Here is a 15,601-nt window from a genome sequence, read left to right on the forward strand (position 1 = left end):
ACCTGCGGTGCTTAAACAGGCACATACCTGGGTGCAGCTCTAGGAACTGAGTCGTGAAACTGAAATTGTACATGCTGGCAGGGAAATGTTTCTTGAAGTGATGCTTAAGATTCCTGCTGGGTCCTGTGCCGGAATTGCTGGTGCGGTGGGCTGTTATGCTAACCTTATGTTTCCCAAGAGCCAAGTTCAAATCTTCATTTCATATTTCATAAGTAAAGTGATTTTTGTTGGCTGTGAGATGTGGCTTGCGAGATGATTAATTTACTTTGCTTCGGCCGGAGCCATCCTTGCAGCCTGTGGTTCCTCTGATTGGATCAGCTAGATGGGTTTTGGCTCAAGTTTGGAAGCAGCTGCCGGCTGACTCCCCTCCCCCCTTTATTTATTCATTATTTTATCTATTTTATTTTAGCTTTAGCGTTCAGGGATCATGCACAGCATTGTATCAGCGGAGAATTTGAGAGTGATCCACTGTCTAGCCTATGAGATGTTAAGTTCCCTAGCAAGTAAACATTGCATTTATGAGAAAACAGATCCGCTTTAAGAAGCTGGCAACAAATAGCAACTGCCACATGGAATTTTAGGGCCAAGGGGGATGAAATACAAGTAGATCAGGGCCAGGTTTTTATTTTCATTTTTTTTTAAAAAACCACAACTTTACAGATGAGCTTGTGGCTTACAGATATCTTGTCAGCAGTAAACCCTTTAATGGCGTTATTCATGAAGGTATCTTACATCACCCCTCTCCATCATCCTGTAGATTAAGGTGATCCGTTCTTGTGTAAATACAATTTAGAATTGCCCAGCTATCTCCACAGGGCATTTGCCTGCTGGTTCTTCTCTGTAAAGAAAGGTGTGAGGCAAGACTCCACATGATAGCTGCTGTTTCCTGCGTGTTCCTTCCATGACTGAGGAGCACTTACTTAGAGCACCCCAGTTCAGATCTCCGCCAAGCCCCCCCCAAAGGAACAGAAATGCTGCTGCGCTTGTAGGCTTCCCACAAGCCTCTGGTTGGCCACTGTGACAAGAGGATACTGGACTAAATGTGCCACTGGCCTAATCCAGTGGGTCTCTTCTTATGGTTATTTTACCTTGAGGCCTGGTGCTAAGAGGAGGAGGAGGAGTTTGGACTTGATATCCCGCCTTTCACTCCCCTTAAGGAGTCTCAAAGCGGCTAACAATCTCCTTTCTCTTCCTCCCCCACAACAAACACTCTGTGAGGTGAGTGAGGCTGAGAGACTTCAGAGAAGTGTGGCTGGTCCAAGGTCACCCAGCAGCTGCATGTGGAGGAGCGGGGAAGCGAACCCGGTTCACCAGATTACGAGTCCACCACTCTTAACCACTACACCACGCTGGCTCTCCAACTACAGGGTTGGAGTTCAGTCACCTCAATGATTCAAGTTGCAAGATTGAGTTCAGTCACCTCAACGATTCAAGTTGCTAGATTGTTTCAGGGCCAGGGTGAAGAACTTCAGGGGACAAATGTGCTCCACCCCAAGCCTCTCTATCTAGCCCTTGGGATGCTGCCCAGGTGAAGTCCCTGCTTCGTGCCTCATCCTGAACCTGCTCTAACCAGAGTCCCCCTTGAGTGGTTGTGCCTGACTAGAATGTGTTAGTCAAGGGTAAGAAATGCCACTTCATTGCCTGGCTAGGTCACTTCCTCGTTCACACTGAGAAAATATTGGAGGTGAATACCTTCTGAGGTGTTCTTCTGACCACCTTCTTTTGGAAGAATCTCAGTGCAGGTGATGTGCAAACAACAGCAGCATCAGTCTCAGGGATGGAGAAACCTATCAGTCTCCATCTCTATCCATTTCTCCTTTCCCTTTTTTTAAATATAATTTTTAAATTAATTTTCAGCATATCATTATTTAACGGTAATTAAGCATATTTTAACGTCATACAATTTTTTTGACTTCCATCAATCTCATCTGAAAATTTTCCAGTCTAATATCTAAATATACATTTCCCACTTCTTCAATTACATTTAATTCATAACTATTATCACTCTTCTTTCTCTAATTTGCAATCTTTCATACATTTCTCCTTACACAGCTTCTTGTAGTCCTACTAGCATAATTTGTTGGTTACAAGTGCTCCTCAGATAGTTCATATATTTGTTCCAATCTTCTGTAAATCTCTGGTCCCGCAGGTTTCGAATCCTTCCTGTCATTTTGTCCAATTCTGCATAGTCCATTAATTTTGTTTGCCATTCTTCTTTCATCGGCATCTCTTATTGTTTCCATTTCTGGGCTAACAATACTCTTGCCGCTGTTGTTGTGTATAAAAACAATTTAACATCTTGCCTATTAATATCCTCTCCTATAATACCAAGTAAAAATGCTTCGGTTTTTTTTTTAAATGTGTATTTCAACATCTTTTTCCATTTCCCTTTTCCAATCATAAGTTCAATTTGTCCCATTTCTGTTTCTCTCTGTGATTTCCCCTCCCCCGACAAAATGTGCATTCCTGCACATTTCTTCTAATATACACATTTATATGCATGTTTACCTCATATACACATTTTTGCAAGCATTGCCCCCCATGTAGTGCATTTTGTACATTGATTTCAGCAGTGAGTGTGGTTTTCGTGTGAACCTTTCCCCCAAATAAGATTTTTTTGCATGCATTTTTCGGTTTCAGGACTGCCTCACAGCATCTGGAGAGGGGCGAGTTTTGAAGGAAGTTGAGTCTCAGTTCGTGTATGGGTTCAGGAGGTACCAGTTATATTGTTTTGCAAAAAAGTACTGACCGAATGAATCATCCCCTGCAATCCCTAGTCTCAGTGGGTGATGCATGGTTCAGAATAAAATCTGGGAATCGACTAAGCATCCAAAAGAGTGAAAAAATACAGTAACCTAGCAAAGTTCATTTTCAAGGTCCCCTGAAGTCCACAGATGATGAGGAAACAGGCTGCTTCTTGGAGACTAAAGCAGAGACATTAATACGTGTGCTAAATCTTTCGCCAGAAGACAGAAATATCTGAGTATACATTACAATTTGAATAAATCAAACCTTTCTTTATCTGTACGAATAAAAATAGCTATGCCAACTATAACATTACTTGGGTAATCTTTCTCTCTTCTTTCTTTCTGTCTTTAAAGCACAGATTGAAGGAGACATTGATTCCAGACTAAGTTAGATGCGCCTAGGCTTAACTGAAAGCAAAAATATGTATTTCGCTTCAGGTTTTACAATATATGAGGCAGTTTTTTTAAAAAAACAACAAAACAATTTTAATGGTGGTCTTTTGGGCTGGCAATGAGTAGCAGCTTCCTTTTTAGTAAATTGTTAAACTTCCTTGCACTTTCTTCAGTATTTTTTTAAGACACTGATACACGCTCAGTTCAGATGTCTCAGTTCAGCAGTGATTTGATAGAACAGGTGCTCATGCAGAGAAGACTTTCTGGTTTGTTAAACCACAGTTTCTCAATGATGTCCAGACCAGGAAACTCTGGTTTAAGCCCAGCCTTCCCCAATGTGGTACTCTCCAGATGTTCTGAAATACAACTCACATCAACCCCAAACATCATGGCAACTGGTCAGGGATGATGGGAGTTGCAGTCCAAAACACCTTGAAGACATCTGCTTAGGGAAGGCTGGTTTAAGCACTCCCTACAAACCAAGGCTGCATATTGCAAAGTCCCAGTGACCTGGTTCAGATTTAAGTATCGTTGCTGGATGAACTATGGTGGTGGTGGTGATTTTGAGAACAAGCAAGTGATGAGCTTGTTAGGTACTCTTCTTCCATTATCTAGTGCAAACCATAGTTTGCTGGACATTAAAGTCTGGAAATAATGTTCTTTCCTAGGAAAAACTGATAGTAAATGATTTGCTTTCCTGAATTGTACCAACCTGGGTTTTTATGAGAGTATTTCAGTTCCACAGAAACTAGAATGAATTTAAAATGGCACAGCAGCAAAGCTTAGTAAACTTCACCCGTGATTGTGGACATCCATGTCTGCACAATTATCATCAAGTTGGAGGTTTATATTTTATGGAAAAATCTGTGAGCACGACTGGTTTAGTAGCTCTGAAGCAATGATGAATATCTTCATGTTGACCCATCCAAACATGACGTGAACCTCCCCAGGCGGTGTCTCTGCGCCAGACATAGCTGCAGACTCCGGGCCAGAAGTACAGCAAAGCTCTAGGCTCAGGGCATATGGAATAAAGATAGACTTCTAAGTTAAACAAATACTAATACAAATAGCTGCTGGCGGTACAAATGATCTTCTTTTTCCTGTTTGCATTGTAAGTTGCATGACAGCTTCTAGCTAGCGATTGTTGAGCGTGCAAGACTTGAAATGGGTCTCTTTTGGTATAAGTGTACATTTGGACAGGAGCTATAGCTTAGTGGTTTGTGTATGGCAGGTACCTGTATTTAAATGGCGGGTGGCCGGCATCCCTTTGAAGGTAGTTGGACTCCAGCTCTCATCAGCCGGTCAGCATGACCAGTGGCCAAGGGCGATGGGGAACTGGTGAGTTCCAACAACATGTGGATGTCCAACAGACTGTCCAGGCCTGCTTTAAGGGATCTTTGGACTCACTGAAAGGGAGTTGTAGTCCAATGACATTAGGAGGAACACGGGGTTCCCCATCTTAGGGCTGGGACAGACCTTTGCCTGAGACCTTGAAGAGTTGTCTGCTTGCAGAGTGGACAGCACTGAATTAAAGTGTTCTGAAGCACTACAAGGGTGCAGAATGTGTCAGTTGCTCTATATACAGTGGTACCTCGGGTTAAGTACTTAATTCGTTCCGGAGGTCTGTTCTTCACCTGAAACTGTTCTTAACCTGAAGCACCACTTTAGCTAATGGGGCCTCCTACTGCCGCCATGCCGCCGGAGCACAATTTCTGTTCTCATCCTGAAGCAAAGTTCTTAACCTGAGGTACTATTTCTGGGTTACGGAGTCTGTAACCTGAAGTGTATGTAACCCGAGGTACCACTGTACATGATAAAGCAGTGCTATTTTTCTAGAAAAAGAGGTGCTGGAACTCACCATGAACGCCTCCCTTGTTCTCTTATAATGGCAATGGCGCCCACCTGAGAGGTGCCAGAACTTAGTTCCGCTGAGTTACGGCTGGAAAAAAGTCCCTGACTACAAGTATAGTATTGTTTTTCTGCCCTTTTGCAGGAGGAAGGGGTTTTTGTGTGTGTCCATCATCTTATTTATTTATCGCACACCTCTCTAACGAGTAGCACTCTACAAATGAAAAACTGGCTACGAGCAAATACATTCCCAACATTTTGACGTTTCGTAGAAAAGGCCCTTAATGGAGCATAATCTGATTTGCATTGTGGAAATTAAATTTTACCGGCGCCACAATCACGGGATTGCCCCCCCCTTCTTTGCGGCATTGGGAGAGAGAGAGAGAGAGAGAGAGAGAGAGAGAGAGAGAGAAGGTATGCCAAGCAGAGCCTGGTGAGAGCACAGGGAGGCAAAGTATCTGCTTTTGAAACGTTAAGCAGGGCGAAATCTAAGCCAGAATGCAAGACGTGGTGCATTTTTCCGTGCTCTCCTGATGTTTTGTCTAAAGACCTGTTTAACTGATCCCTAACCATCAGCTGCAAGTTGCTTTTAATTTAGTGGTCCGCTGCGAGCACCGAACATTTTCACAGCTGTTAAGTAGTAGTTACTTTGCTTTCAAAGAAGCACCCCGAAGCTCTGCTTGTTAATCACAAAGCACCCTGGTGGTCATTGTTTTGTGTTTGAACAGCCCACTTATCCACCTTGGTAGTTTCCTAGAGGTAATGACCCAAAGTAGGCTAATAAACCCTTTCATGGTGTGGCAGCTCTTTCATCTCCATCCTTTACTTTATTGATCTCCATTGAAGCACCGAATGGCTTTGTAGTATAATTGCACTTAAGGAGTTGTGTGTGGATGCTCTTGGTGGGAGTAACAGGAATTTGAAGGCAATGATTTTGAAGTTCAGTAACTGAATAAATGTGGGAATGTCGAGTGTGGAGAGCAGGTTTTGCCCTTTTGGAAATATCAAGGACCTAGGTGAACCTGCTCTCAAGCTGCATAGCCCATTGCATTGGCTTCCATAGCCTAAGATCTGGAGAGTCCCTGTTCTGATGCAACTCCCTTCATATATTACATTGGCTTCTTCTAGTAACAGGGCTTTCTTTCTGGGACTCCTGTCCTATGGAAACTCATCTTCAAGGAGGCCAATCAAGTTCCAGGACTCCATATATTTTGAACGTGGGTGAAGATAGGGATGAGCAAGTCAGTTTCTCATTTTCCCCATATTGACTTCAGTTCTCCACATCAGTTTCCCCACAAAAAAAGAGAAATCCTCTCAAAAGTTCACCAGCGTTTTACGTGTCCCTTTGTCCTAATATGCACACCTTTCTGAGCAATCTTGACTCGTCGGAGAACTGCATTGCAAAATTTGGAGAACTGCCAATTTCACTTTGCATGTTCTGAATGGGAAATGCAAACCAAACCGAAATTCTCCCCCGTCCCCTAGGCGTGAGGCTTGCTAATTTGGGTTCCATCCGTTGTCTGTTTTTAATTTGTAATTCCGAAGTCTATTCTGATGGTTTCTTGTTCGCTGTGGTTTTGGTATTGCAATTCTCTGTATTTTGTGGTGTGCCACTCTGTGTGTGCTCTAGGGACCAACCAGCAGGGTAAATACAGTGGTGCCTCGCAAGACGAAATTAATTCGTTCCGCGAGTCTTTTCGTCTTGCGCGGTTTTTCGTCTTGCGAAGCACGGTCAGTCGCAACTGCACCTCTTCAAGTGGTTTTAAGAAAAAAGGAAACAAACTCGCAAGACGTCTTGCAAAGCAAGCCCATAGGGAAAATCGTCTTGCAAAGCAACTCAAAAAACGAAAAACTCTTTCGTCTTACGAAGTTTTTCGTCTTCCGAGGCATTCGTCTTGCGAGGTACCACTGTATGTAATTAACAATGACAGAGATGCCATTAGCTCAGCGCCATGGATTTTTCAATCCTTCGGTTTCTAACCAGTCTTTAACTAAGGTCAATGCATACAAGATGCTCACCAGGAGTGAGCTGCAGGACCAACCCTCTCTACAGTGAGTGGTTCCCAGCTGAAGGATTTGCTATGTAGATCACCATCATTCTTTTAAGAGTCTTCCCAGCAATGGCAGGTAATGTCTTGCAGGGACATGGCGATTCTTGACATGATGACAGACATCCTATGTTTACAGCTGGGGTAGGGATCACTCACCACAGGGAGACTATTTCAACTTTTGCAGCACAGTTTTGCAAAGGAGGCATTCCACTTGGGGCACATTCACATGACAGTCACTTGTGCTTCTGGTTGTGCAAAACTAGAGGGGCAAGATGCATTGCTTAGAGCCAGATACCAGAGGCGGATTGCGGGTACAGCTGGATGAGCACTCTCGACCCTTCTTAGGTTGGGCTGATTGAGAAATGATCCAAGTTATTCACAAAATAAATTAGAATAGCTCCATCGATTTTCTAAGCCAATCTGACATTTGAAAAATAAGCCCACCTCCCAGTTTTCTGCTCAATGTCCAGATAAAATTGGGGGAAACATTGACTCTCTGGATGTTGCTGAACTACAACTCCCATCAGCCCCAGCAAGCCTGACCCAAAATATTGGGGTGTCATTCAGAAACATATAGAGGACTGCATACCTGCTTTAGAGGCATTGAACGTCCCAATATTGATGGGATTCCATTCTATTGGAAATACTATTCTCATCCCTCGAGGTTTCAGAGGCCATGTCTAGATTATCATCAGCCTCAGCCCCGGCTTCCACTGCTTTATTATTTCGCCTGCTCTTTTACTGCTGATGTTTCACATTATACCCTGTGTTTCATAGATATTGTTTGGACTGCTATATGGAAGCCAGTTTGGGAGTCCGAGAATGTCAAACAAGCAAATCAATAAACAACTTGAGATCTTTCTGCATCTGTAACTGAGATGGCGGTTTAGTTACCTTTTGTAGAAAAGAGAAGTAGAAATGGGGAGGATGGAAAAGGATCAAAGGTGAACAAGTTTCCACAAGGAAACTTGGAATTGTAGCCCTAGCATGAAGGATGGGAGTGTTTAGGAAGGGTTTTTAGGAAGGGAAATGGGGTCCGACAGAGCCTTAATGAGGCGTAGCCACATTTTCTTAATTTTCTGTGGGAGAGCTAAGGATGCACTTCAGCTCCCTTTCCTGCCAACAGAATAGGCTTGGCTGGATCATGCCCTTGACATGTTTTTCTTTTAAAATCTAGTAGGAAAAATAGCTTGTGTGGCACCTTCCAAAATTGTGGGTATTACCCAGTGTTAGCAATGCTGCAGATCAACTGAAATTAATGGGCACTAATTTCACTGGGCCATCTCTGAGTCAAACTTAGTTGGATACAGCACTTTACGTGGGATCCAAATCATTTCAACTAATACCACCACAACAAAATAAGAGAGCAATAAATTAATTCTACCACTCCGGATTTTAAATGTGAATATCTAGTGCCCTCCTGTGGCTGAAGGGTGCATATTCTAACCTAAAGAAACTACAGGTGACTCCTGTTGCCAAGCAGATGAAGGCCTTGCCCATGCATGGTACTGAATTATACTATAATAAAGAATTGTTATGTAAGTGTGAGATGCTTTGTCCAACAACATTATAAAATATATGCACCAGCCTTTTGCTCTGGTGCATCCATCCACTCTCTGAATTGCTGCAATCTATTATTTTTCCACCTTCCTTGCACCCTTAACAAACCACAGTCCCCAAAATTATTTGCGAGAATAAAGTGGTATAATACCACTTTAAATGTGTGAATGTGGGCTTTAAAGGGCTTCAGCCACATGGTCCAGCAGCGTCTTCTACAAATTCTTTCAGTGTGTAAAGGAGTTTGTATGACTCTGCCCCCAATTGTGTGACTGTTACGGAGCAGCATGAAACCTGAATTTGCTTATTTCTCCTCCTCCCTCCCCTTTCATTGTCCTTTTATGCCGTTCTGCTTAAGCTGAGTTCTAACAACATCCCTGTGCCAAACTGCAAAAAGGAGGCCCCTTTCATCCCAGGCCCTCAAAGCTTGGACAGTCTTAGCATCTTCAAATATGCCTTTGCTGAGGGTGCATTTGGAATAGGGAAACACCACCAGAATAGTGTTTGCTGTGGGTTGCTGGGATAGCCTGTGATCTAGAGTCTCTTAAGTCTACTGCGTTTCATTGCCCTTTCACGGGGGACATGACGTATTTTCAAAAGCATGCTGGCAATTTGATCCAGTTCTCACTCAGAGGAGGAACAAATGACATTAGACTGCTTCCCCTTGGAAAAAATGGAGGGCTGTGCTCTGAACTGCTGGCTTAATTAGTTCAAGGGACTGCCTTGGAAAAAGCGGAGTTTGTTCTTTACTCCATAAAATTCTGCTTGATGCATTTTTAAACAGAAGAAGCTGTCTTATATTGGGTCAGCCTGTTGGTCCATCTGAGCTCAGCTTTGGAATGACAGCAGGTCTGCAGGGTCTTCAGATGGGAGGCTATCTCTACCTTACCTAGAGATTGAACCTGGGTTGTGGAAAGGTGATGCTGTTCCACTGAACTATGGCCCTTCCCATAAAAGGAAGATGCCAAGTCGGACGATTGGTCATATCTAGTACTGTCTACACCAAATTACAGAAGCACTACAGGGTTTTGAGACAGGGGGCTCTCCCAGCCCTATCTGAAGATCCAAGGCGAGGTAGCAACTTGAAAAAAAATAATGGGGGTGGGCATGTAAGCCCTGCCTGGCATAATCAATGTGGGGTGGGGATTACCTTGCCCCCCCATATTTTATTCAAGTTGGCACTCCTGGGAAGAGCAGTCATTGTTGTGCTGCATCATCTGGCCCCGTTCCCACCCAAACCAGTAATACCATTCAGGGCTGGAGCTAGGAATGGTGGGGGCCTTGTTTGCATTTTATTGAGATGCTAACAAATGCACACTTCTCGAAGCAACGCATGACCCAAAACACAGCCATCCTTTGGAAATTGCACTTTTGCTGAATGTTGCAATGCAGTTGTCCAACCAAACAGTGGGTTGTATTTAGTGCAGGGTCCTATCAGTGCAAGGACTGCTACTAGTACACTGGGGTTTTCCTCTCTCTCTCTCTTCCTCCTTCTCCTATGCACCCCCATATATATATATATTTTCTAGGGGTTCCCCCAACCCTCTAGAGCAGATTTAGGGAGGGTACAGTGGATGCGCAAGAGGAGGAGGAGGGAAAGTCCCATTATGCAAGTGGAAATCTTCGTGTTAATGGGACAAGTCCATGGAACACTGCCACAAAAAGGCATTATATTAAGGGAAATTGCTTGCATAAATGTATATACATCAATCAAGACAACAATGTATTTTTAAGGAGAAATGGGTACTAAAATGCTGATGAGGTTTTTTAAAATGCAAATGGTTGTAGAAATGTGGAAAACTTAATTTAAGATGGGAAGAATGAGAAACTGGTGGAACAAAAACGGACAGATGTGCCCATTCCTAGTTGTAGCACACTTGAAAGCTGCTAAAGATGACCTCCCTGCGGTGACTGGTGTTCATGTGGCTTCCCAACATTTTAAAAGCGCTGCATGGAACTTGACCATGACCTTATTCATCCTCCTCCCTCTCCACATTCCTGGTGCCCATCGGAGGGAGTGTAGAGGATTGCCACGTGATGCCCCAACTCCATTCATTATAGCAGCTATGGATGAGGATCAGTTGCTGCGAGGAGTCCATTGTCGCTGGCATTGTCTCTTTTCTTTTGGGCACGGGCTCCAGCTGCCCGATACAAACTTTTTTGTAGTCATTCTCTCTCTTCTCCCAGTCTCTCAAAAAGGTATGTCTTTTTCTAATTGCTCACAGTTGGCTTACGATGTGTGTGTGCTCTTTCTTATAGGAAAGAGGACACCGAAGATAAAAGACAAGAAGAAGAAGAAAAAGAATTTAATGGAGCGAGCACAGAAGCAGCACAGCCTCTTCTTAGCTACAGACCGAGCCGGCCAATAGAGACTTTGGTCATGTGTTTCTGTTGTTCTTTTATTTTTATTTTTTTGCAAAATGCACAGAAGCTGCTAAATGCTCCTGCACACTGATGCACTGCAATTCAGCTGCTGCTTTGACAGTATTGGTTTGCAAATAACTTGTGGAGGGAAAAAAAGAGAGAGGATATGTCCACAAGCTTGTTTGTATGTGTGTTATTTATACTTTTGTCGTTGTCGTTATTGCCGTCGTCGTTGGTTTACCCCCCCCAAAAAAAACCCTGGAGACTCCAGGGACAGAACAAGCGCACTGAGTTGAATCAGTAAGTGTGGGTATCCAAAAAGCTCTTCTTTTTGTTTCGTTTTCTGTTTTGACTTCAGTCGGTGCCTGCAAGATGGAGGCAGCCAGCGTCTTGGCATGGAATGTTGCAGCAGGAGCTTCGGGCTGCAAATCATCGCTGGGTGATGACGGACTTGTGCATATTTATATAAGGAAAGGAACTCGGGGGAGTTTAGCGTTGCATATATGTCCTCTCGTTTCTCATCTTGTACATTTTTCAAGAGTAAATAACACTAAGCAGATATTCATAGATAATGTACTTTTTGTCCTCAGCACCTGTTGTATTGGAACAGTTGTATAGTCAAACTGCTCTCGACTGATATATCACAGGAGTTGCTGCTTAGTATTTCTGGAGCATAGCAGTTCCCATGTGTACATATTATGCTGTCTACGTATAAATAAACCTATTTACAATACGCCTGTGTCTGTTTTTCTGTATATGCAAGTCATTACTCATCTTTGGTGTCGGGTCACTTTGGTTCCAGTTAGGGATTGGGTGGGGTGGTGGAATGTGAACCTAACCAAATTTGCAGTTCCTGAACCAGCAGGGCAGCCGAAAACACTTTGGAATTTCCAGCGCTCCAAATTTTGCGATGCACATCTCTGACCAAAACATGCATTACAATGTGTGCATTGGTGAAAAGTATGTGCAGCAATGCGTATAGTGGACAAATGTGTAGAATTATGAGAAATGATTTGTTTACAATGTCTGCAAATGTGTGAAGAAATGGGATGAACTGATCCCATCTGTTTAATGAAAAGAGCAAAGCGAAACAAGTATCTTCTATCCAAGTGGGATGGTTCTACCACTGATGGCAGCAAGCATGGAGCTTAAAATCTGCATAGCATATACACCCCCCCCCGTTAGCTACAGACATATCCGTATCATTTTCAAAATGCAACATAGAGACTAACAATGTATACCTCAACTTATTTTTTAAACTGCTGATGCTGCTCGTTTGGGAGCATCACAGGAGAGAAAATGGATGACTAGGAAGCATCTAGTTAACCCTTCTAGTTAAACCATCAATATCAAGGACCCATTCTATTTAGCCCGGTCAGCTTTTGGAGTGTGCTTTGTCATTAACCTTTCAGAGCCTCGATTCAAAGTTCTCCCATTTGGAAGTGTTAAACCACCACTGGCTACATTCTTCCACACGCTAAACACTCAGACGTGGTACTAAAATACGCTGGCCTTCAAAATGGCTCTTCCTGCAACCCACACAGTTAGATAGCCATGTTACTAAGGTTAGGGGGTGGCGTCCTCTCTACCAAGAGGGAGGTTAAAGCAGCCGTTTCCATTTCTCATCCCTGTGATTTTAAAAAGCCTCAATTTGTTAGGAAGTCCATTTGACTTTGAACGATATTGTTGCAGAAATGTGGAGGACTGAATTTAAGGCTGGGAAAATGAGAAACGGAGAGACCCAAAATTGACAGATCCCTCCATCCCTAATTGCAAGCAACTCTTTAGATCACCGTGACCTTGATAATTGTTGCTTGGGCCTCAGGAACTCAACAAGCCTTTAATTTCTACATTTCTTTTCCCCCTGCACTGAAAGAAATAGTTGTGTGCTCAGGCAAACAAATCAAAGCCAAGACGTGCAAGAGCAGCAAGCACGTTTGATTGCTACTCGCTAACCAGAGCGGGGTCGAGATTGAGACCTGTCAGTCAACCAATCCCTTTTGAAATTGCAGAGACCTAAAGACCCACTTCAGAGCAAATCAGAAAAATGTTTTGGAATCGAAATGCTTTTGGAGTGTGAAGCATATGGAAGTGGAGTAAATATTTAAGCTTTACAAAAATGCCATGTTGGCTTTGTAGATAGCTGCTTTACGTAATTACCACCTATCCCTTATATAGGGCCAGGATCCAGCCCCCTCCCAATTCCCACTCAGAGTGCAGAGTGGGCTGTGTTGTAAGTAACACCAATTGACTTTGTAGGAAAGAGTAAGAGCTCAATTCTGGACATGTTTACTTAGAAATGAATACTGCAGAGTTCAATCAGGTTTACTCCCAAGTAGCATAAAAAGCAAAGATAGCAGTGCCAATCCATAAATTGGTTGAAATCCACAGTTGGGTAATACATTTATGTAGAACAAATTAAAATGTCATGGACTCCTGTCAAGCTTTCAAATTCCACAGAACTCTTCATAGCCATAAGGTCAGCTTGGAGACACAGTCCTGAGATAGAGGCTGTAGTCTTTCTCAGGTGCTAGAGTTAACAAGTTACCTTGGAACTGGGATAAGAAAGCAAGCATGGCTTCTAATTTCTGGGAATACAAAGCCTGGTTTGGAACTAGAGATGTTGGAGAACTCCATCAGAAATGGAAATGGGAGTGGAAATGGCCACAGTTCCCAAGCTTGCCCGAGGTCAGAAGTGGAAATCACACAAGCAAACATGAGCAGTATTTATTCTACAGAGTGTGTGTTAGTCCATAAATGTTTAACATTCATGACACTTTCTGCATTGTTTTTGACATTTCACTTCCATTGAAATGCACTGAATGGAAAGTGAGACAAAAGAATGTAGGCTTTAGCAGAAGGTGAATTGCAATGGAATGGAAACAGTGCTGAATGCAACAAACACAGGACAGGATGGAGATTGCTGACTCCTTACACCCCTGCTTGTAACCCAGAACTGTCCCATGCCTTAAGCCAGGAGTGGGGAGCATTTTTTTGCAGATCAAGGGCCTCATTTGCTTCTGGACAATCTTCTGATGGTCACATCTGGTGGTGGGTGCAACGACAAATCTGAATGTTCCCTTCAGAAACATTGTACACACACACACACACACACACACACACAGCCTTCTCCATCCTCCAGCCAGACAAGCCGGAGTCATTTTCACAGTTCAAGTTCATATTCCACTCAGCCAACTTACTCAAGAAGGGTGAAAGGAGGGTATGTGGTTGAGGAGGAGGTGTAACCTAGGGAGGTCTGCAAGGGTCAGATAAATAAGCCTTGAGGGCCACATTTGGAACAGAGGTTTGAGATTCCCCACCTCTGCCTTAAACAAAACACAGAAGTTTGTGGATAGGTGGAGGCCAGCAATAGAGTGAAAGTCAGATACTAATTTTAGATGATATAATGTGTAAAAGAGTCAATTAAGCCAAGGATGGGATGTAACCCTCAAAATCTAAAAAGTCCATCTCCAGGTTGTAGAAAAGTATCTTCCTCTGGTTGCAGAATCTTCTCCAAATTGCTAGATTCAGTATTATTCAAGGCACATAAAAGGGAAGCTGTGCTGGTCCATAAGAAAAACTCCAAATTTTTTCCTTCTTCCTTAAGTACCTGGGATTGCAAAGAGTCAATTGTTCTAGAATGTTCCAGAAATGCAACTGAAAAGGTACCGAGCAAAGTTTAGAATAACATTACTGATGGGATACTGACATTTCAGACATACATACTCGGCACCAAAAAAGTTGGAGCTAAAATGGATTAAACCTGAACATATATTTCCTGGATTTCTCTCTCGGTTCTGCCATGAAGCCACTACAGGGACTAGTACTGGAATCAATTCCCCCTCACATTCACTCAAGATCTGGTAGAAATATTAACCAGTAAATTAAATTAGCAGATGATGTTAAACTGGAACAAATTGTCAACCTCAATCAGGGATGAAAAAGTGAAACGGACTGCACAATCCAGGGATTCATGTGCTCAATTAAGGCTGCGGTCCTCTGCACATTTACCTGGGAGTAAGCCACATCAAACACTGCCAGAATTGCTTCTGAATAAAACATGCATAGAGTGGTTTAATAGTCAATCCCTCTTCCTATGGAACTCTGGGAACTGTTCCTTGGCAAGGAAAAAAATGGATCTCCTAATAACTCAGCACCCTTGACAAACCACACTTCCAAGGATTCTTTGGGGGAAACCATGGCTGTTTAAAGTGGCACAATACTGATTTAAATGTGCAGTACAGATGATGCTTAATTGTACTCATTTCCATCTCCTGCAAAGCACAGAGGAGAATTATCTGCCCAGCTTCTAATAGAATCAGAACTTGGAGCTCATAAAACATTTTATTATTAAAAGAGCCGCACAACAGTTGGAAAAGCTGGCTTTGAGTTTTGAGGTTGTCTTTTTATTTTTTAGAAATATTATTACAATACCCTGTCTTCACCTTCAGACATTTCCCCCTCAGTTGGCCTTGTGTGCTTTCGTACCAGGAGAACATTAGATGCCATTTCCTGTTCAAATATGTTCCCAAGAGAAGGTGAAAAAGCATTTGATGGTTCTGCTTGTAGACGGAATGCAGCATTGGGCAGTCTGTTCCTGATTACTAAATATAAAAAGTGGATCTCCTATTTCTAAAGCAT

At 42.9% G+C, this 15,601-nt stretch overlaps 1 protein-coding gene across 2 annotated transcripts in view; it reads left to right on the top strand.

The window, feature by feature from the left end:
• Positions 1-11,693, top strand: part of RSPO2 (R-spondin 2) — a 104,953-nt gene extending 93,260 nt beyond the window's left edge. For both annotated transcript variants that reach the window (XM_053395438.1, XM_053395439.1), the window contains exon 6: positions 10,856-11,693. In XM_053395438.1, the coding sequence (XP_053251413.1) occupies positions 10,856-10,965 (110 nt within the window). In that variant the 3' untranslated portion in view covers positions 10,966-11,693. The remainder of the gene's footprint in view (positions 1-10,855) is intronic.
• The last annotated feature ends 3,908 nt before the right edge of the window (positions 11,694-15,601 follow it).

Source organism: Podarcis raffonei, chromosome 7 (genome assembly GCF_027172205.1).
Source record: "Podarcis raffonei isolate rPodRaf1 chromosome 7, rPodRaf1.pri, whole genome shotgun sequence".
NCBI classification, from domain to species: Eukaryota; Metazoa; Chordata; class Lepidosauria; order Squamata; family Lacertidae; genus Podarcis; species Podarcis raffonei.